Genomic DNA, 22,235 nt, shown 5'->3' with positions numbered 1-22,235 from the left:
TCAAGGCTAGAGTGAATAGGCTTTTTCTAGGCAAGCGTGCTCCAACCTAGACCTCATCATTGCTTTCTAACGGGCATGATTGTCGTCAAACGCTGGCCTATCGTTAATAAAAAAAAAAAAAAAAAAAAAAAAAAAAAAAGTTACCGGCTCACTATTAATGTACCTAGGTCGCAGGTAGCCGCTGCATTAAAGCGGCACAGAACCGTGGAATTTGGAACTCCCTACAAAAGACCTATGTCCAGCAGTGTCTGTCGGTTGATATGATGATTATTATATATATACTATACCGTGATATTTTAATTGCTTTGAAGTAAAAATACACACAATTTTTATCTGGTGGAAGGCTTTGGCCGTGGCTAGTTACCACCCTACCGACAAAGACGTGCCGCTAAATGATGTAGTGTTCCGGTGCGATGTTGCGTAGACACCAATTAGGTGTATGACTACCGCACTCTCTAACAGGTTAGCCCGCTACCATCTTAGACTGCATCATCACCAGGTGAGATTGCAATAAAGGGCTAATTTTTTTTTTTTTGTGTATATTTTGTTTATGTATTGTAGTTATTTGAATACCTACAATCAAATAACTACAAAACATAAACAAAATATACACAAAAAAAATAAATTTAGCCCTTTATTGCAATCTCACCTGGTGATGATGCAGTCTAAGATGGTAGCGGCTATAATAATTTTACACCACCTATTTGTTCTCGCTCTTGTTGTTCTCGCGCTTTTAAGCGATAACGCCGCCTTTTGTATTCTACTCCAGTTTTTGTGTTTCTCTCTATTCGTCCTTTTTTTTTCTAACTGTGTAGTGGTTTACAAATAAAGAGTTTAAATAAATAAAATAAATAACTTGTAGTGGAATGAAAAAAAAAAACATAACTCCATCCATTTTCCACTCTTTTATCGGCTTCGTACGCTCAGGTTGCCTTTAAAAGATCACTTTTAGTGATAAGGCCGCCTTTGCACCCTAGCACTAAGTCCTATTACTGTTTTCCTTGTATTTTCCTTTTTTTTTGTTGTGTTGCAATAAAGTTTTTCTATTCTATTCTATTCCGATCGGATCATGCTCCGATCCCCCGAAAGAGAAGCTGAAACCCTTACGTTTAGGCTATCACCGCTATAGATAGCATAGTACAAACCTAAGTACCTAGTATTTCATTGACCGTTATAATTTTGAACCATAGCATGTAAATCGTTATGTAATTCCATGGGAACCATACAAGAATACCTTTATGTTATTACAAAGCACGGTGTCCATACCGACATTTTAATAAGCTATTTGTATTCAACGATCGATTTTATTCGATAATCATACCTGTGTATGCAAACATGCCCACCATTATATTTAAAATACACATCAGCAGTGTTTATTAACAATAACTTTTTGAGAACCTCGCAAAATTATATTATTACTAGCGGACCCCAGCGCTATCTGTCGGGCTGATTTTTGAATCTAAACCATCCAGGGTGCCACCCAAACGAATACCAAAAAATTCATTATAATCGGTCCAGCCGTTTAGGATTAGTTCAGTGACATACACACGCACATAAAAAGTATACATATAAAGATAATCGTTATAAGCCGTTGACAAAGTCCAATGTCTTCGAACAGTGTGTTGCCATTGACAATAAATTGACGTAAATAATAAAATACATTATTCTGGTTTTGCGACATTGAGCGGCAAAACATCGAAATCCATAAAGCAAAGCAAAGCAAAGCTGAATATAACGACAGGGTAGCTTGGAAGCAGCCTGCTCCGCTCTCGTCTCCCACAAGATAGAACAATGATTGTAAATGTCGCTGTTAGATATAATAGTCGCGTTAGTTAGAGCAACTACCGAGTTTCTTGCCGCTTCTCGGTAGAATCTACTTTCCGAACCGGTGGTAGAGTACAAGAACAGACATACTTGACGTTTCAAGCAACCCTATTTAAAAATGAATTTTGAACTATTGCGATGTTATGCCATATTTATCGAAACCGGCATTAGAGTAGCGTGGGGATCTAAATCCGGTATAAGCCGATATCAAGAACAGGTTCTCAATGTACCACATAGGCTTGATTCTAGGCTTGATTTCGGTTTATTAATATTGGCCGAAGCTCCAAAACCTATTTTCTCGGTAGGACATTAATATGATGATGAGAATATAGGTATAGGTATTCAGCATTAAATACAATTATAAATGAATGGATTTTAACGTCAATGACCTTTTTATTTCAGTACTAACTACGAAGCCTTTTACTTCGTACTTATTAGGACATCGTTTAGGACTGGTCAGATAATTTTGTATTGTGTTGTGACTAACACTAAAATACAATGCCGTTAATCTTGCAAATTGCATTATTTTGTAACCATAGAGTATGTCAAAACGTGTCATATTATTATTTCACAATTTACCTACATTATAGCTATAGTTTCGAGAGCTAGGCAAAGATACCTAACTTTTAAACTCCTCTTCGTCTAAAAAAAAATAGTCTTCAATTTTTGCGTCATTGGTGCGTAATGGCGGTAAACTTTATTTTATTCAAAAGTTCAGAACAACTTGTTTGTTTTTGAATTAATTAAACAATAATTCTTATTACCAATTAAAAATATTTCCTACCCATGTGAATTTCTACAACATAAAATGGAAACTAATTCCAAAACATTTTGATAAAAACTAATAATTTATTAATAGAAGATTTTTTGTTTGTTCCAGGCATTGTTGGTGTTAGCAAATGCCAGAGAGGACGCCGCCGCGACACGAAAATTGATTCAGAAAGAAGCACAGGAAGCAAGAGCGTATGGCAACTATGGAGACAATAGCAAAGAGACCGTCGTAGACATCGAAGATAGCGAGAAGAAACAATACTATGAAACGAACTACGATACCAGTAAGTAGATAATTTAATTAAGGTAATCCGAAAAGTGACAACGCTTAAAACACACATAACACCTAAGAGTTTGAGGCATCGTGAAACTTTCGGGGGACTGATTTCACACATGCCAGGGTTTAAAACGAAACGAAAGTTTTTGATTTAACCGTAGTAATTACTAAAAAAAATTTAAATCATAGATGGCAAAATTAAATTCCTCATCGTCCTCATATCCATAGTGGCCTAAAGCCTTAATACAAATCTAGCAAGGCCAAATCGATGAGCCCAAGCACGTTACATGTGCTACAAGTTGTTTAGCATCTGTGCAGTCCGCAGATACCGCTGGCTGCACACGTTAGACTTAACTTCTGAAGATACTGTTATTACTTTACGAAGACCATAATATAAAGGCTTTATTTGACGATTTCCATGTAGACCGATCGTAAGTAGCGACGCAAACAAAAATGGAAGAGTACTTTTCTGTAACATTTTTATGAAATCCATGACTCGCATTCATCTGGTCTGCCTCATTGGTCTAGTGGGCAGCATTTTGAACTACCGATCACGAATTCCTGGATTTGAATCCCAGGTCGGGCCAAAACTTAATTTATATTTACATTATTATTTTTAATAGTTTTTAGTTAAATACTGATTTAAGTTTTTTTTTTAATTGTGACCCGAGATAACAACAATAATGCTGTATACATACACCTATAATTGATTATTGTAATGGCACTAGACAGAATTTGTAATTCTAACACATAATTGATTTTTTTTTAGAAATTTAGTTACACTAAATTTCTGGTGTGTCTTATGAATAAATAAATAAATAAAAACTTAGGTTAGGTATTGAGTATTTCTGTTACAGAATTCTAGCTAGGAAATTACTGGCACATGAGGCTTAACACCTACGTCTCAGATTGATGGACACAGAAATGTGCCTTGCATCATGCATGCCCAGCAAAATGACGCTCTGTTTATAGGCGATGGTTTTCCACTAATCGTCAGGTAGGCCATGGGCTTGGTCCGTCAAATTTAACTATAAAAAAGCGGTATTAACTCCCATGCTTCGCAGCGCATTTTAACCCTTCGGTCTCGATTAATAACACTAACTTGGATAACAGTCGTTAAAGCCCATCAACCCGTGTTAAAGCTGCTTGGTGGATCCATTCTCTACAACCCTTCCCTCGTCTGGGAGAGCAGGTCTGTACCCAGCAGTGAGCTATCAGACACTTACAACTAAGCGTAGCAAAACTTTCAAACAGTTTTGCAGTGTTTTCTCGCTCACACGAAAGATGCTGTCAGTTGAATAGTGACAAATTTACCTATTATTTTTATTTAAGTATTTATGCTATTATGTTCTTTTTATAGACGCTTACGGGTTTGGCTACGACGTCGGTCCCAACGGCCAGTTCCATCACGAGAACCGCGGCCCTGATGGTGTCACATACGGCTGCTACGGTTACATCGACCCAGACAACTATCTCCGCGTGACACACTACGTCGCGGACAGCCACGGCTACAGAGTTGTGGAGCCGGGTAAACCAGTTGAAGTCTTTCCGGAAGATCCATCACAAGAATACGATGAAAAGTAAGTATCTATCTAGATTTTAAGAGCGTGGCAGGACTGGATTCGATTTTTAATTTGGTGATCGACCCTGCTTCTCTGGGTTCGATTCCCTCAACTGGAAAATGTTTGTGTGATGAGCATGAATGTTTTTGAGTTTCTAGGTGTTTATCTGTATATTTTTATGAATACTATACATAAATATTAATAGTATTTATGTTTAATGTTCATAAAAATATTCATCAGTCACCTTAGTACCCCACAAGCTACGCTTACTTTAGGGCAAGATGGCGATGTATTGTCGTAGTATATTTATTTATTATTCATCGATAAACGTTTCAAACTAAAACGCGACCTAAATTGCTACGTTAGCTCTCCATGCACTTTACCATTACCACGTTTATTTTGTAATTTTTAGTAGGTTAAATAAAATGAAACACAAAAAAGAAAATCAGTAGGTTATCTCTGCATAGTTAGCAATTTTTATTTTATTCCGAAATTTTAATATAAATAACTTACAACGTACAAAATATTGAACTTGACATACTTTTTGTCAAGAATATTTTAATTAATCGTCAGAAATATGGTTGAAAATAATATCTCGTTTTAATCAGTGAGGAACTGATAGGTAGTGATATTTTAATAAAATTCAATTTTGATAAAGCTTTAACTTTTTCCTTTAATGATAACTATGTGATTTTACAGTAATGTTACCCCGAGTCCGGAACCAGGACAATTAGTACCATGGGACAAGTTGTATCTGCCCAAAGGATGTGGCCGAACACCAGGAGGTGTCCCTCCGATTCCTCCTCCTCCGAAACCAAAACCGAAACCGAAACCGCAACAGCCCCGCCCACCAACAGACAACACAGGACAAAATAGCAACCCGAACCCCGGTGTCGTCTACCCTGGTACGTGCTAATATTGTTCTTTAATCTTGACTAGATCCCGCGTATACTATTCTCGACTTTACTACTATATCGCGACCTACCTAAGTTAAAGAAGAAAATAGAACCTAGAAATTTATTTTTGTATTTACATTATTAGTCAGTAGGTCTCTCACTTGGATCAATATAAAAGCTACCAAAAAGATAGCATCTTGTTCCATTTTTTTACTGAAGGTAATGACTGTCTAGATATAATCATTATTTAAAAAAACTTAAAATTTAACCATATAATGGCTCTTTTTGCTAATAATAATTATACCAAGTCATAACATTTAGGAGTTTCTGTGTTAAATTGTATCAATCATTTAGCTTTGACAGTTTGTTAGCATGATAATAATTATTTTACGTAACGTTATTTATTTATAGGACAAGGCGGTTACTACCCAGGAACCGCAGGCACGCCAGGAAGCCCGGGTACCCCCGGTTCACCAGGAACTCCCGGCACACCTGGCAGCCCCGGTGGACCAGGTGGGCCAGGTGGGCCAGGCGGCCCCAGCGGTGGATATTACCCTGGTGGTATGTATATTCATTTCAATATCATTTGATAAACCGCATGGTCACGCAAGTTATTCCTTGCATATGGAATCAAATTTTATAAAATGACTAATTTGATGTCGTATTTAAATTAAACCAATTGGTAAGAATATTTCACTACGGATCGTGAAGGCCTGGATTCAATTCTGGTTCAGGAAAAAAATACAAAACATTTATTGGATTTGATATTAACAAAATTTAAGCAAAATTATTAGGACGCCCCAAGCTCATTATCTACTACTACTAATAACTTTACCTGCTGCTGCTCGAATTGTTTATATTAATAACAAAATTGTTCGTCATTCATAGGCGGACCTAATGGACCAGGTGGCCCCAATGGACCAGGTGGCCCCAATGGACCAGGTGGCGTGAATGGACCAGGTGGCCCCAATGGACCAGGTGGCCCCAATGGACCAGGCAGTCAAGGAGGCTCTTGTAAGTGATGCTTTTTCAACAACTTCATTATGGATGATTTATAAGTAATAACTTCAAAAATATCACTTGCTTCAACGGTGAAGGAAAACATAGTGAGATTTCTATTGTTTCTTTTTCTAACTTCATAGTGGTATACAAATAAAGAGTTACATAAATAAATAATAGTGAGTAAACCTACATGCCTGAGAGTTCTCCATAATGTTCTCAAAAGGTGTGTGGAGTCCACCAATCCTTACTGGGCCAGCGTGATTACCGCCTTAGCCCCATTCTCATTGTGGTAGGAGATCCGTGCCCTGTAGTGGGCCGATAATGGGTTGATATGACGATGAATAACTTGGAAATTCGAAGTATTTACTCACCAAAAGTCAAATTTAATAACTTCTTTTATCACATTTGAAAAAAAAAATTTATTCCAAGAAGATATAATTGCTAGGCTATGCTTTTTTCTAGGGACTGGCACTCCTGGTAGCCCGGGTTCACCTGGCACACCAGGAAGCCCTGGCGGCCCTGGTGGCCCTGGAGGTCCAGGTGGTCCTAGCGGCCCTGGTGGGCCTAGCGGTCCTGGTTCAGCCAGTTACTATCCAGGACAAGGAGGACAAGGTACTAAGGTTTTTTTTTTAATTTAAAAAAACAAGTCTAATGTTTGCGAATCAGTTACAAATTATATACTGAGCTTGTCGCATCGCTCTCTTTTTAACCAATGTGCATCGATATATTTTGTATATGTATTTTGTTTGTGTTCAGGATCTGGTGGCAACTATCCCGGCTCTCCTGGTACTCCAGGATCTCCTGGTACCCCTGGCGGCCCTGGTGGCCCTGGAGGGCCTGGTGGTCCAGGAGGCCCAAGTGGTCCTAGCGGACCCGGTGTTCCGGGTAGCCCTGGTTCTAACGGTTATTACCCTGGCCAAGGCGGACAAGGTATTATATTGCGATAATTAAATAGAAACATAGAAATAATATATATTCCATGATTATAGTGCTAACAGTACATTGTATAGTAATACCGCCTCGTTTTCGCCCGTGAATGAATAGAAACAAGAGTGAAAGCTTTGATTATAGAATTTATCTATAAACAATTTTTGCCGCTGACTTTTCGTTACACAATACGAGCAAAGATACGTACTTAATACGCACGATACGCGGCACCGTCAATTATAAAAAAATATATATACTTATTATCATTAAGTATCGTAACATTTTGAAATTTCTAGAACAATATTTAATCACATGTCAAAAAAACTAACTTTATATTCTTGTGCCTATAAGTGATTCCAGTACCAACTTTACATTAAGCTATAGGTTCTTAAGTTACATTTACCGTAACCGTAACTAATTAATGCTTTTTCTAGGAACTGGCACTCCCGGTAGCCCGGGAACACCTGGAAGTCCTGGTAGCCCTGGCGGCCCTGGTGGCCCCGGAGGTCCAGGTGGTCCTAGCGGTCCTGGTGGCCCTATCGGTCCTGGTTCGGCTGGCTACTATCCAGGACAAGGCGGACAAGGTACTGAGGATTTTTTTAATTACTTTAATATACTGAGTTAGTCGCACCGCTGTACTTTTAACAAAACCCGACTCTATATTAATATTTTTTTTTGTCAGGTACTGCTGGCAGCTATCCTGGCTCTCCTGGTACTCCAGGATCTCCTGGTACCCCTGGCGGTCCTGGTGGACCCGGAGGCCCTGGTGGTCCGGGAGGCCCAGGGGGTCCTAGCGGCCCCGGTGGCCCTAGCGGTCCTGGATCAAGCGGTTACTATCCTGGCCAAGGCGGACAAGGTACTATATTTTCCAATTATGAAATAAAAACAAAGAATGAAATAACATTTATTCATGTAAAGTGGTACGAATTACATACATCTTTTGCTTATAATAGCGACCCATCTCAGCTTCGCACGAGAATTTGTGAACTTCGATATTGAATTTCTTTGATTTGAATTTCTTTAAAAAAAATATTTGCAGCTGACTTTTTTTACAACAAATGAGCAAAACACACGCGATTATTGACCGATTATTTACACAATTACAATCTACATAAAGTGCCCATTAACAATAATAATACCATTAATAATATAATAAATAAGGATAATTATTTTGGAAGGCTCAATTAGAGTAAATATCGTCGTAAATAAAGCTTTAATGAAAGATAAGGCTACTGCGATCAACCGTAAAGTACAAAGATATGCAGTTCCGGGGTTTTCTTTTAGGGTTTCAGATGATCTACAAATACTATAGTAAGTTAACATCATTTCTCAGTACTTGCCCTTTAAAGTTTAGCCTACGTCAGCCAAGTTATTTTTGGCCGACTTGACTGCAAAATTTTCTATAAAAATCGTACTAGTAAAAAACGAATAAGGTTAATATAGGCTTTAATCTTATACTAACATATAAAGCTGAAGAGTTTGTATGTTTGTTTGTTTACTTAAACGCGATGATCTCAGGAACTACTGGTCCGCTTAGAACAATTCTTTCAATGTTGGATAGCCCATTAATCGATGAAGGTAATAACTAGGCTATATATCATGCTAAGACCAATGTAGCATAGCATAGCAAAAATAAAGAATTTTTCAAAATCGGAGTTTTTTTCTTTTCTTTTGAGAGCTCCCGCTGCGTGCACTCGGTAAACGGTTAAAGTTTCTATAAAATCATGTATGTTAAAGTTGTTCCTCTCTAAAAGTCGCCTACAGTAAATGTCTGTCTTGTAATGTTGACATATAAACGGTCGAAGTCGAGAGGGGCCACTAGTGATCTTATAAATATAAATCAATCAATAAAGAAAGTAAAAAAAGGAAATTGCTTACTTCATGAATAAATCATATTATGTTGCAATAGATATCAAATGTAAATATAATATGAAACATACATATTATAAAGCTAACAGGTTTGCTTATACTAAACCAAGGTACGTTGTTTGAAAGTAACTTATCTATGGCTAAGTGTAAATAGTTACAACATCTGGGTAGCGGCATATTTTTTCCTGTGAAGGCAGCAGAGCAATGACGCGGAATGGCAATAATTTTTCGCGTGCATCTAATCATTGACGGATCAAGCAGAATATAGTTCTTTGTTCCCATAAAGAAGAAGAAGAAGAGAGAAGAAACACATTTCAGAATTAAAAACGAACATATAGTCGTACCATGTCACGCTATTTTTGACCCCCACTAAACATAAAAATAAAATAAATTCTGCTTTTGCTGCCTACTTTTTTCGGATATGAAATAATTAATGGATTTTTAGTTAGGTAGTTGATAAATAGCAAGATGTTTTAATTTTAGGACAAGGTGGCTACTACCCAGGTAAACCTGGCGCTCCTGGAACTCCAGGATCTCCTGGTACTCCTGGCGGTCCCGGTGGCCCTGGTGGCCCTGGAGGCCCAGGCGGTCCTAGCGGCCCCGGTGGACAAGGTATTTATTTATTTATTTTTATTTACAGGCTGATTTCTTTCAAAATACGTTGTATCAATACTTCTTTACCAATTTTATCAATCGGAACTGTGTCAGTTGGTTCCTAGTAAATTAATCGCCCCCTATACCGATTAAGGTGCAATTTAACGGTGAAACCTTCGGCTTTGAATCAAGCTCTGAATTCCTCCCTAGTAAGACAGAGGCCGCCTGTTCCTAAAATTTAACATGAATACTAATAATATAATTTTTTCCGACGATTGAGCAATTTTGGTGTAAAGAATAAAATAAACAAAGTAATTTATTTTTCTAAAAATATACTACTTATCAATAGGTGGTCCGAACAGACCTACTGCCCCTACTGGTCCTGGTGGGTATTACCCCGGAACACCCGGTTCCTCTGGCACTCCTGGCACACCTGCCACACCCGGCGGAACTGGTAAGAAATCACATTTTTAGCCACGACTATTTAAAGCTAGAAGTTTTGTGTGACTTTATTAGATTGTGGCCGTTTCCTTAAAAAAAATATAGACGATTTGAAAAAAATCGATTGGGGAAACGCACACAAATCAACGCAACCATGAAATAATTGAGGTAGGAATAATAGCAAAAATATGTTAAAGAAGAAGACGCCATAACTGCTACATTGTCTTGTATAAGAGCCAAAATTGTAAAAAGTTGAATAATGAGTCCAGTTTAGCGTGAAATCTAAAACGTTGGATCTCATTAAGTTACGAGCACATTCTTCTCTCGTTTATTAAAACATATTGTGAACCGAAACCGTGGTATCCCACTACACTGTAGATATGATACTTATCTTGTAAATATTTTTTTCGAAGGTGGACCAGGCAGCCCAGGCGGTTACTATCCCGGACAAACAGGTGGACAAGGGCCTAGTGGACCAGGTAAGAATACCAAAATATTAACCATTACCTTTCTAAGGCTTACAAAAATAAAAAAACAAACCTTCAAAACTAACTTGACTAGCTTATGATACGATCTTTTAGTTACTTTTTTTAGTGCTTGGCATTTTGTTATCGTACATTTTGTTTCAGGAGGATATAATCCTGGGCAACCCGGTAAACCAGGATCTCCAGGATCACCAGGCTCACCTGGCGGACCCGGTGGACCTGGTGGCCCCGGTGGGCCTGGCGGTCCAGGCGGACCAAGCGGCCCAAGCGGACCAAGCGGTTCAAACACGGGTCCGGGCGTACCAAGTGGATCTGGTGGACAAGGTAATTAATGAAATAAAAGGTCCTTAAATAAAATTGTAGATATAATAATTTATCTCATATTTAAATTATTTTAGGACATACATCAATACTTATATTATTAAGAGTATTTTTTTATTCATTTGTTTGTTTGTACCGAATAGCCTCCAAAACTACAGAACCGATTTTAAGAATTTTCTCACCAGCGAAAGCTAAATTATTACCAGGAAGTTACATGGGCTATCATTTGTTATCAACAAATTGTTTTTTTTAAGAAAATTACTATAAAACTATAATACCCTAGCACTAAGTACTATTAGTATGAGTAGTTTCCTTGTATTTTTAACTATTGTGTTGCAATAAAGTTTTTCTATTCTATAATGTGACCTAAAGTAGAAATATTTTGCCTTTAAAGTTCATTAATAAGCTTGCACTAAGAAAATATTAGTAATAGATAAAAATGTATGACATGATTAAAGTACTCACTATTACCTAAAAAACAGTCCACGAGGGAAAATCTATTATAGTTAAGTCACAACAGCAGCTTTTGGGTTCTAAAATTTAATTAGACTGCCGGTAGATGCAAACGTTGGTTACATACATTTTGTTGCATTAATTGTTATTATACCAATTAATTAGCAACATAATATATTATATTAATAAAAATTAATAATTACTACCTGGATGATCGAGCTTTAGCTTGGTCCTTGCAATGCTTGATTTTGTGTATATTACCTATATGCATGTTAATCTGTTAAGGTAAAATATTACTTAATAGTTAAGCATATAGTATCCCAGACTCTTTTGATGTCCTCTGTAAAACTGGAGTACATCACTTTGCTCTTTTATCAATAGCTCCCGCAGCATAGCCAATATAAGGTATTTTTTTCACACCTTAGATTATATTATCGCAGCTTTCAATAGATCCTATGTTTTTATTAATATTCTACATAATATGTTAATCAGGGATAATGTAGGATTGGTGAAAGACCTCTTCAAGTCGTCCAAAAGTTTCGGAACTAAATAAATTCAAACGAAAATGCAAACAAATCAATCCTCTTCATAATATTAGTACAGATGTATACCCGAAAACAATGTACAAGGTACAAGACAAATTAGGATATCTAAAATTGTCTTAAGGTTGTGATAGCTAAAGATAAATTACACATTGATAGCACACTTAGCGAAGTAACACAATTAAAACGGAAGCGTAGAAAGTAGTTAAATATATACTCGAACCGATAATAACCTATTTAATTAAATCTGATTCAGGAGAGAAACCAACAAAGCCTATCCAGCCAGGACAACCAGGTCAACCCGGATATCCAGGACAGCCAGGACAGCCAGGTCAATCTGGTGGTGCAGGACAACCCGGATTCCCAGGACAGCCAGGACAGCCAAGTCAATCTGGTGGTCTAGGACAACCAGGACAGCCCGGGTTCCCAGGACAACCAGGACAGCCAGGCAAACCAGGACAACCCGGATTCCCAGGACAGCCAACTCAACCAGGTCAATCTGGTTACCCAGGACAACCAGGTCAATCTGGTGGTCCTGGACAACCCGGATACCCAGGCAAACCAGGACAACCCGAATTCCCAGGACAGCCAGGACAACCAGGACAATCTGGTGGCCCAGGACAGCCAGGACAACCTGGATACCCAGGACAGCCCGGTCAATCTGGTGGCTCAGGACAACCAGGACAGCCCGGATTCCCAGGACAGCCAGGACAGCCAGGCAAACCAGGACAACCCGGATTCCCAGGACAGCCAGGACAACCAGGTCAGCCCGGATACCCCGGCCAGCCAGGACAACCAGGTCAATCTGGTGGCCCAGGACAGCCAGGACAGCCTGGATACCCAGGACAGCCAGGACAGCCAGGCAAACCAGGACAACCCGGATACCCAGGACAGCCAGGACAACCAGGTCAATCTGGTGGCCCAGGACAGCCAGGACAACCCGGATACCCAGGACAACCAGGACAGCCAGGCAAACCAGGACAACCCGGATTCCCAGGAGAGCCAGGACAACCAGGTCAATCGGGTGGCCCAGGACAGCCAGGACAGCCCGGATACCCAGGACAACCAGGACAACCCGGTCAATCTGGTGGTCCGGGACAACCCGGATACCCAGGACAAACAGGACAACCAGGATTCCCAGGACAACCAGGACAGCCAGGCAAACCAGGACAACCCGGATACCCTGGACAGCCAGGACAACCAGGTCAGCCCGGATACCCCGGCCAGCCAGGACAACCAGGTAGTGCAGGACAGACAGGCAAACCAGGACAACCCGGATACCCAGGACAGCCAGGACAACCAGGTCAATCTGGTGGCCCAGGACAGCCGGGACAACCTGGATACCCAGGACAGCCCGGTCAATCTGGTGGCTCAGGACAACCAGGACAGCCCGGATTCCCAGGACAGCCAGGACAGCCAGGCAAACCAGGACAACCCGAATTCCCAGGACAGCCAGGACAACCAGGACAATCTGGTGGCCCAGGACAGCCAGGACAACCTGGATACCCAGGACAGCCCGGTCAATCTGGTGGCTCAGGACAACCAGGACAGCCCGGATTCCCAGGACAGCCAGGACAGCCAGGCAAACCAGGACAACCCGGATTCCCAGGACAGCCAGGACAACCAGGTCAGCCCGGATACCCCGGCCAGCCAGGACAACCAGGTCAATCTGGTGGCCCAGGACAGCCAGGACAGCCTGGATACCCAGGACAGCCAGGACAGCCAGGCAAACCAGGACAACCCGGATACCCAGGACAGCCAGGACAACCAGGTCAATCTGGTGGCCCAGGACAGCCAGGACAACCCGGATACCCAGGACAACCAGGACAGCCAGGCAAACCAGGACAACCCGGATTCCCAGGAGAGCCAGGACAACCAGGTCAATCGGGTGGCCCAGGACAGCCAGGACAGCCCGGATACCCAGGACAACCAGGACAACCCGGTCAATCTGGTGGTCCGGGACAACCCGGATACCCAGGACAAACAGGACAACCAGGATTCCCAGGACAACCAGGACAGCCAGGCAAACCAGGACAACCCGGATACCCTGGACAGCCAGGACAACCAGGTCAGCCCGGATACCCCGGCCAGCCAGGACAACCAGGTAGTGCAGGACAGACAGGCAAACCAGGACAACCCGGATACCCAGGACAGCCAGGACAACCAGGTCAATCTGGTGGCCCAGGACAGCCGGGACAACCTGGATACCCAGGACAGCCCGGTCAATCTGGTGGCTCAGGACAACCAGGACAGCCCGGATTCCCAGGACAGCCAGGACAGCCAGGCAAACCAGGACAACCCGAATTCCCAGGACAGCCAGGACAACCAGGTCAGCCCGGTCAATCTGGTGGTCCGGGACAACCCGGATACCCAGGACAAACAGGTCAGCCCGGATACCCCGGCCAGCCAGGACAACCAGGTGGTTCAGGACAGCCAGGCAAACCAGGACAACCCGGATACCCTGGACAGCCAGGACAACCAGGTCAGCCCGGATACCCCGGCCAGCCAGGACAACCAGGTGGTGCAGGACAGCCAGGCAAACCAGGACAACCCGGATACCCAGGACAACCAGGACAACCCGGTCAATCTGGTGGTCCGGGACAACCCGGATACCCAGGACAAACAGGTCAGCCCGGATACCCCGGCCAGCCAGGACAACCAGGTGGTGCAGGACAGCCAGGCAAACCAGGACAACCCGGATTCCCAGGACAACCAGGACAGCCAGGCAAACCAGGACAACCCGGATTCCCTGGACAGCCAGGACAACCAGGTCAGCCCGGACACCCCGGCCAGCCAGGACAACCAGGTCAATCTGGTGGTCCAGGACAACCTGAATACCCAGGACAACCAGGACAGGCAGGCAAACCAGGACAACCTGGATTCCCAGGACAGCCAGGACAACCAGGTCAATCTGGTGGCCCAGGACAGCCAGGACAACCCGGATTCCCAGGACAACCAGGTCAATCTGGTGGGCCAGGACAGCCAGGACAACCCGGATTCCCAGGACAGCCAGGTCAATCTGGTGGCCCAGGACAGCCAGGATTCCCAGGACAGCCAGGCAAACCAGGACAACCCGGATACCCAGGACAACCAGGACAACCAGGTCAATCTGGTGGCCCAGGACAGCCAGGACAACCCGGATACCCTGGACAACCAGGACAACCCGGTCAATCTGGTGGTCCGGGACAGCCCGGATTCCCAGGACAGCCAGGTCAATCTGGTGGCCCAGGACAGCCAGGACAACCCGGATACCCTGGACAACCAGGACAACCCGGATACCCAGGACAACCAGGACAGCCAGGTCAATCTGGTGGCCCAGGACAGTCCGGATTCCCAGGACAGCCAGGACAGCCAGGCAAACCAGGACAACCCGGATTCCCAGGACAGCCAGGTCAATCTGGTGGCCCAGGACAGCCAGGACAACCCGGATACCCTGGACAACCAGTACAACCCGGATACCCAGGACAAACAGGACAACCCGGATACCCTGGACAGCCAGGACAACCAGGTCAGCCCGGATACCCCGGCCAGCCAGGACAACCAGGTGGTGCAGGACAGCCAGGCAAACCAGGACAACCCGGATACCCAGGACAACCAGGACAACCCGGTCAATCTGGTGGTCCGGGACAGCCCGGATTCCCAGGACAACCAGGTCAATCTGGTGGCCCAGGACAGCCAGGCAAACCAGGACAACCCGGATTCCCAGGACAGCCAGGTCAATCTGGTGGCCCAGGACAGCCCGGATTCCCAGGACAGCCAGGACAACCCGGATACCCAGGACAACCAGGACAGCCAGGTCAATCTGGTGGCCCAGGACAGTCCGGATTCCCAGGACAGCCAGGACAGCCAGGCAAACCACCCGGATACCCAGGACAAACAGGACAACCCGGATTCCCTGGACAGCCAGGACAACCAGGTCAGCCCGGATACCCCGGCCAGCCAGGACAACCAGGTCAGCCCGGATACCCCGGCCAGCCAGGACAACCAGGTGGTGCAGGACAGCCAGGCAAACCAGGACAACCCGGATACCCAGGACAACCAGGACAACCCGGTCAATCTGGTGGTCCGGGACAGCCCGGATACCCAGGACAACCAGGTCAATCTGGTGGCCCAGGACAGCCAGGCAAACCAGGACAACCCGGATTCCCAGGACAGCCAGGTCAATCTGGTGGCCCAGGACAGCCAGGACAACCCGGATACCCTGGACAACCAGGACAACCCGGATACCCAGGACAAACAGGACAACCCGGATACCCTGGACAGCCAGGACAACCAGGTCAGTCCGGATACCCCGGCCAGCCAGGACAACCAGGTGGTGCAGGACAGCCAGGCAAACCAGGACAACCAGGACAACCCGGTCAATCTGGTGGCCCAGGACAGCCAGGCAAACCAGGACAACCCGGATTCCCAGGACAGCCAGGTCAATCTGGTGGCCCAGGACAGCCCGGATTCCCAGGACAGCCAGGACAGCCAGGCAAACCAGGACAACCCGGATACCCAGGACAACCAGGACAACCAGGTCAATCTGGTGGCCCAGGACAGCCAGGACAACCCGGATACCCTGGACAACCAGGACAACCCGGTCAATCTGGTGGTCCGGGACAGCCCGGATTCCCAGGACAGCCAGGTCAATCTGGTGGCCCAGGACAGCCAGGACAACCCGGATACCCTGGACAACCAGGACAACCCGGATACCCAGGACAACCAGGACAGCCAGGTCAATCTGGTGGCCCAGGACAGTCCGGATTCCCAGGACAGCCAGGACAGCCAGGCAAACCAGGACAACCCGGATACCCAGGACAAACAGGACAACCCGGATTCCCTGGACAGCCAGGACAACAAGGTCAGCCTGGATACCCCGGCCAGCCAGGACAACCAGGTGGTGCAGGAGAGCCAGGCAAACCAGGACAACCCGGATACCCAGGACAACCAGGACAACCCGGTCAATCTGGTGGTCCGGGACAGCCCGGATTCCCAGGACAGCCAGGTCAATCTGGTGGCCCAGGACAGCCTGGATTCCCAGGACAGCCAGGACAGCCAGGCAAACCAGGACAACCCGGATACCCAGGACAACCAGGACAGCCCGGATACCCAGGACAGCCAGGACAACCAGGTCAATCTGGTGGCCCAGGACAGCCAGGACAACCCGGATACCCAGGACAGCTAGGACAACCAGGACAATCTGGTGGCCCAGGACAGCCCGGATTCCCAGGACAGCCAGGACAGCCAGGCAAACCAGGACAACCCGGATACCCAGGACAACCAGGTCAATCTGGTGGCCCAGGACAGCCAGGACAACCCGGATACCCTGGACAACCAGGACAACCCGGATACCCAGGACAACCAGGACAACCCGGTCAATCTGGTGGTCCGGGACAACCCGGATTCCCAGGACAGCCAGGCAAACCAGGACAACCCGGTTTTCCAGGACAGCCAGGGCAACCAGGTCAATCTGGTGGCCCAGAACAGCCAGGACAACCTGGATACCCAGGACAACCAGGACAGCCCGGTCAAACTGGTGGTCCGGGACAACCCGGATTCCCAGGACAGCCAGGACAACCCGGATACCCAGGACAACTAGGACAACCCGGTCAATCTGGTGGCCCAGGACAACCAGGTCAATCTGGTGGCCCAGGACAGCCAGGATTCCCAGGACAGCCAAGCAAACCAGGACAACCCGGATACCCAGGACAAGCAGGTCAATCTGGAGGTCCTGGATACCCAGAACAACCAGGACAGCCTGGTCAATCTGGTGGTCCGGGACAACCCGGATTCCCAGGACAGCCAGGACAGCCAGGTAAACCAGGACAGCCAGGGCAACCAGGTTACCCAGAACAGCCAGGACAACCCGGTTACCCAGGACAGCCAGGACAACCAGGTTACCCAGGACAGCCAGGACAGCCAGGACAACCAGGTCAGCCTGGATTCCCAGGGCAGCCAGGACAATCTGGTGGTCCGGGACAACCCGGATACCCAGGACAAACAGGACAACCCGGATTCCCTGGACAGCCAGAACAACCCGGATACCCAGACAAACCAGGACAGCCAGGACAGCCAGACAAACCAGAACAACCTGGACAACCAGGTCAAGCTGGTGGTCCAGGACAACCCGGTTACCCAGGCCAGCCAGGGCAATCAGGTGGTCCTGGACAACCAGGACAGCCCGGATTCCCAGGACAGCCAGGACAACCAGGTCAGTCTGGGGGTCCAGGACAGCCCGGATACCCAGGCCAGCCAGAACAGCCAGACAAACCAGGGCAACCCGGTTACCCAGGACAGGCAGGACAACCAGGACAGCCTGGATATCCAGGACAACCAGAACAACCCGGATACCCAGGACAACCTAGCTACCCAGGACAACCCGGATACCCAGAACAGCCAGGACAATCTGGTGGACCAGGACAACCTGGCTACCCAGGACAACCTGGATACCCAGAACAGCCAGGACAATCAGGACAAACCGGATACCCAGGACAACCAGAACAATCTGGGGGACCAGGACAACCTGGTTACCCAGGACAGCCAGGACAACCAGGTCAATCTGGTAGTGCAGGACAACCAGGACAGCCAGGCAAACCAGGACAATCTGGATACCCAGGGCAGCCAGGACAACCAGGAAAACCGGGACAACCCGGATACCCAGGACAACCAGGACAATCAGGACAATCTGGTGGTCCAGGGCAACCAGGACAACCCGGATACCAAGAACCTGATAGTATGTATTATTTTACTTTTCTGATACCCCAAGGTTTTATTTAATTGACGGCAATCTCACCTGCACGGTCAGCATGGAAACAATATCAATCACAATATCCCCCTGAGAAAGCACGGCATCATCGAAAGGGTGATGTTTATCTGTTTAATATTACTTGGATATTATTTCCACTAGTGCGCCCATGCTCAGAGAGTTTATAAAGCTATAGGAAAAATTAAACACTTTGTCCTTTCCCCGTGAAGAAGATGTCTCCTGCCCATGCTAGCAGTGCCAATAATAATTGATGATGCAGTCTAAGTAGGTAGTGGGCTAACTTATACAATGAGAGGATAAGAAGGCACTGCCTTTTTATTATTCGGATAGCCTTAATAGGTTTCTGAATTTTTGAATGGTCATCATCATCATCATCAACCCATTAAAGGCCCACTACGGCACGGGTCTCCTCTCAGAAAAAGAAGGGTTTAGACCGTAGTCCACCAAGCTGGTTAATTGCGGATTGATAGAATTCACACACCTTTGAGAACGTTCTGGGGAACAATAAGGCATTCAGGTTCCCTCACGAAGTTTTCCTTAAGTTTATGGGATTTTAAATGATAATAAAAAAAAGTAGATTAAATTAAGCAAAAGGAATGTTTATTATTATAAATTCTTAGAATAATATTATTCTGTACTCTGTCGTAAATAACTTTAACTAATATCAATCAGAAGGTACCAACGTCATGTGTTATCTTATAACAAAATATGTAGCATCACACTGCGACTAAACGTGGCTTTAAATGTAAATTATGACGTTTATGAACAAAAACTTGTCTTCCTCTAGGTCAACCTGCCGGGACTGGAGTACAACCGCCTGCCTATCCTTCAGGAGGTCAAATGCCACCATTCCCGATTTTCGTTATACCATACCCGTTACCAATCGTACCGAGTCCCGGATCCTGCCCGTGCTACCTCTTAAACCCTGGCAATAACAGTACCGCTGTGTCTCAAACACCATCATATCAGAACGGTTATAATCAAGGCTACACACCTTATGGAATCATTGGCTTCATTCCAGTCGTATTTGTGCCTTACTGCCCTGGAAACAGTAGCGACATGCAGACAGCTCAACAAAGCTTCCCCAACGCAGTACCCGTTCCATACAACTGCGCTCAATGCCAGGCTAACCGTGACGCGTACAAATATCTCGGCAGACTCAACGGCGGACGTAGTGTCAATTTAGATGAATTGAAGGAAATCAAATCATTGCCAGAACTAGAAAATCTACTAAAAAATGAAATTAAACCTCCAAGAAAAAGCTTGAAAAGGATAGCGGTGCACGCGAGAGTCCTTGACAACGTAACAAACGAAAAGAAACTAAAGAAGACAATTAAAGTCTCTGAAATCTTGAGTTAGGTATGGATTTTGTACTCATTGTGATTAATAGCGAAATATGATTCAAAATTTTGAGAACGTCCGACAGAATCTTGGACGATTTCGAAATTTAGACTTAGGTCGAGGTACACTAAAATAATATTTATTTATAGCACAATAAAAAAAATGTACGTACAATATGAGCCAGTATTTAATTTTTGCATTTTGTATTGTACCAAATTGTACCTACCGGTACCGACTCAACGCATGATACTTACGCATTTTAAGATATTTTTGTATTTTGATAAATATTTTGTAAAATGAGAAATAATATTTATGTAATATAGTGTTAAGAGTCATTAAATACGTAAATAATTTTTATATTTTCTCTTATTCCAAGCCTCAAATTAATAGGTATTCCCCTAAGAACTTTCCTATATTAGTATGCAAGGTACATAATATGTGCTAAATTGCAATGCCGTGTTGTAAAGACAGATCAGTATAGTTGTACGAGGCTAAGGGTCTAAGGCGACAGGGAATATAACAGAGAAGATAGACTTTCGGTCTGAGAAAATAAGTCGACTTTTTCAATAATTCGTGTTATATTCTAAGTGTTTAAGCATGACCACTCTATTGAAGATAAAAGACCGACACGCCCATAGGACCTAGTACCTACGGGCTACGCTACGCGACGCTTACCTAATAAAGTTACAGGAGTCACATGATTTTAATTTTGCATGTGATGTTAGGGCTGTATTTGATTTATTTCAGTAAAACTATGGCAGTGTGTTACTCATAAACTATAAGGTTTACGGTTTCACACATAAGTCTCAAAGACAGTAGGTACATAATGTACCTAAATCCTGCGAAGTATTATTTCAGTACTCATTTACACGTTGTATGTATGTAGAGCAAGCGACATTATAAGCAAAGAAGTGCCCGTATGAGGCCCTTAGTTACTTTTAATTATACCCTTTGCGGAAAAAAGTATGTACCTACATACCTACCTACGACCTAATGGCTGGGCCCAAGGTTACTCTTTCATCAAAAATTCTCGTGAAAATTTGTATCTATCCAAACATACGCTATATTTTCATAGCTTAGAATAGCTGACACTTTTCCAACAAAGCCTAATTATATGTTAAACTATGCATTTCATTGGTACATCCTCTTGCGGGAAGCAAGTCGTCAGACAATAAAATTATGCATCGATAAAAACAATAAGTAGTAAAGCGGACGCCTTCATTGTTATAATATACCTACATAATAGATTATATGATCACCATTGTTAATAAATAATATGGTCGATAGATGAAATGTGATAAGCATAATAAATTACAAAAGCCTAAACCGCTTAGCTTAGCGTGTTTTACGGTCGCAAGATCTTGGGTTAGATTCCACTTCAAGTTAGTTGTTGATTGCAATCTCATCTAGTTGTGTTGCAGTATAAGATGGCAGCTTGCCAATCTGTTATAGGCATGGTAGCTATACTAACCAATACGGTATATCCCTAACGCGTCTTCGTCTGTGGAGTAGTAACTAGCCAGCGCGGTAGTTGACCACCAGACCAAGACCAAAGAAATCATAAATCCCAAATTGCCCTACTAGTCTTGTGGGGGACTTCAACTTCTAGTTTCCCTACCCTATCGACAAAAACGTGCCCAAATTTAAAGATTTAGATTTTTTTCGTCACGTCCGATACGATGCCGTATAGAAACTGATACAACGTACAAATACCCCTAATCGGTTTTTTACCTCTAAGCCAGTTCCACTTTAGATTGCATTATTCTAAGTATGTTTTCGACATTAAAAAAATCGCCGTGTATAGTTTATTTACGGCGACTTTTCGTCGTATTACAACAGTGAACCAGTGAATGTATCCAATGTCTATTTTTTAACCGACTTAAAAAAACGGGGGGTTTTCAATTTGACTGTATGTTTTTTATGTTTGTTGTTACCTTATAACTTGTGACTGGGTGAATCAATTTTGATGATTCTTTTATATTAAAATGAATTTATTACTTTGATGAATGAGAAACAAAAAATATTTTTCCAAATCGGTTCATAAATTACAGAGTTCTGAGCTAGCAAACATAATTTAAAAAAAAATACAACCGAATTGAGAACCAGGTACGGACACTCATTCTTATATTTTGTACAGGCAAAATCTAGTAGATAAATATCATAGTAAAATTCTTGTTGATCG

At 44.1% G+C, this 22,235-nt stretch overlaps 1 protein-coding gene across 1 annotated transcript; it reads left to right on the top strand.

The window, feature by feature from the left end:
• Window positions 1-2,508: 2,508 nt before the first annotated feature.
• On the top strand, window positions 2,509-20,334 carry LOC120625994 (collagen alpha-5(IV) chain-like). The gene is made up of 25 exons (XM_039893275.1): window positions 2,509-2,514; window positions 2,705-2,879; window positions 4,233-4,452; window positions 5,134-5,339; window positions 5,742-5,891; window positions 6,219-6,344; window positions 6,814-6,944; window positions 7,089-7,262; window positions 7,694-7,843; window positions 7,942-8,115; window positions 9,612-9,740; window positions 10,072-10,176; window positions 10,577-10,642; window positions 10,793-10,972; window positions 12,221-12,349; window positions 12,395-13,352; window positions 13,412-14,032; window positions 14,087-14,185; window positions 14,393-14,977; window positions 15,068-16,843; window positions 16,889-16,951; window positions 17,159-17,581; window positions 18,014-18,049; window positions 18,545-18,634; window positions 19,500-20,334. Exons 1-25 carry the CDS (start codon window positions 2,509-2,511, stop codon window positions 20,069-20,071), a joined length of 7,344 nt encoding a protein of 2,447 aa, XP_039749209.1. The 3' UTR covers window positions 20,072-20,334.
• The last annotated feature ends 1,901 nt before the right edge of the window (window positions 20,335-22,235 follow it).

Source organism: Pararge aegeria, chromosome 8 (genome assembly GCF_905163445.1).
Source record: "Pararge aegeria chromosome 8, ilParAegt1.1, whole genome shotgun sequence".
NCBI classification, from domain to species: Eukaryota; Metazoa; Arthropoda; class Insecta; order Lepidoptera; family Nymphalidae; genus Pararge; species Pararge aegeria.
Note: the sequence above shows the minus strand (reverse complement) of the source record. Positions and strands in the feature narration are given on the sequence as shown.

What these genes read in the sequence shown, in the direction of transcription:
- LOC120625994 (XM_039893275.1), top strand. An exon ending in TGGACAGCCAGGACAACCAG is followed by an intron (nt 14,033 to 14,086) that starts GTCAGCCCGGAT and finishes CAGGACAGACAG; the next exon opens with GCAAACCAGGACAACCCGGA. An exon ending in CGGATTCCCAGGACAGCCAG is followed by an intron (nt 14,978 to 15,067) that starts GTCAATCTGGTG and finishes CAGGACAACCAG; the next exon opens with GTCAATCTGGTGGCCCAGGA.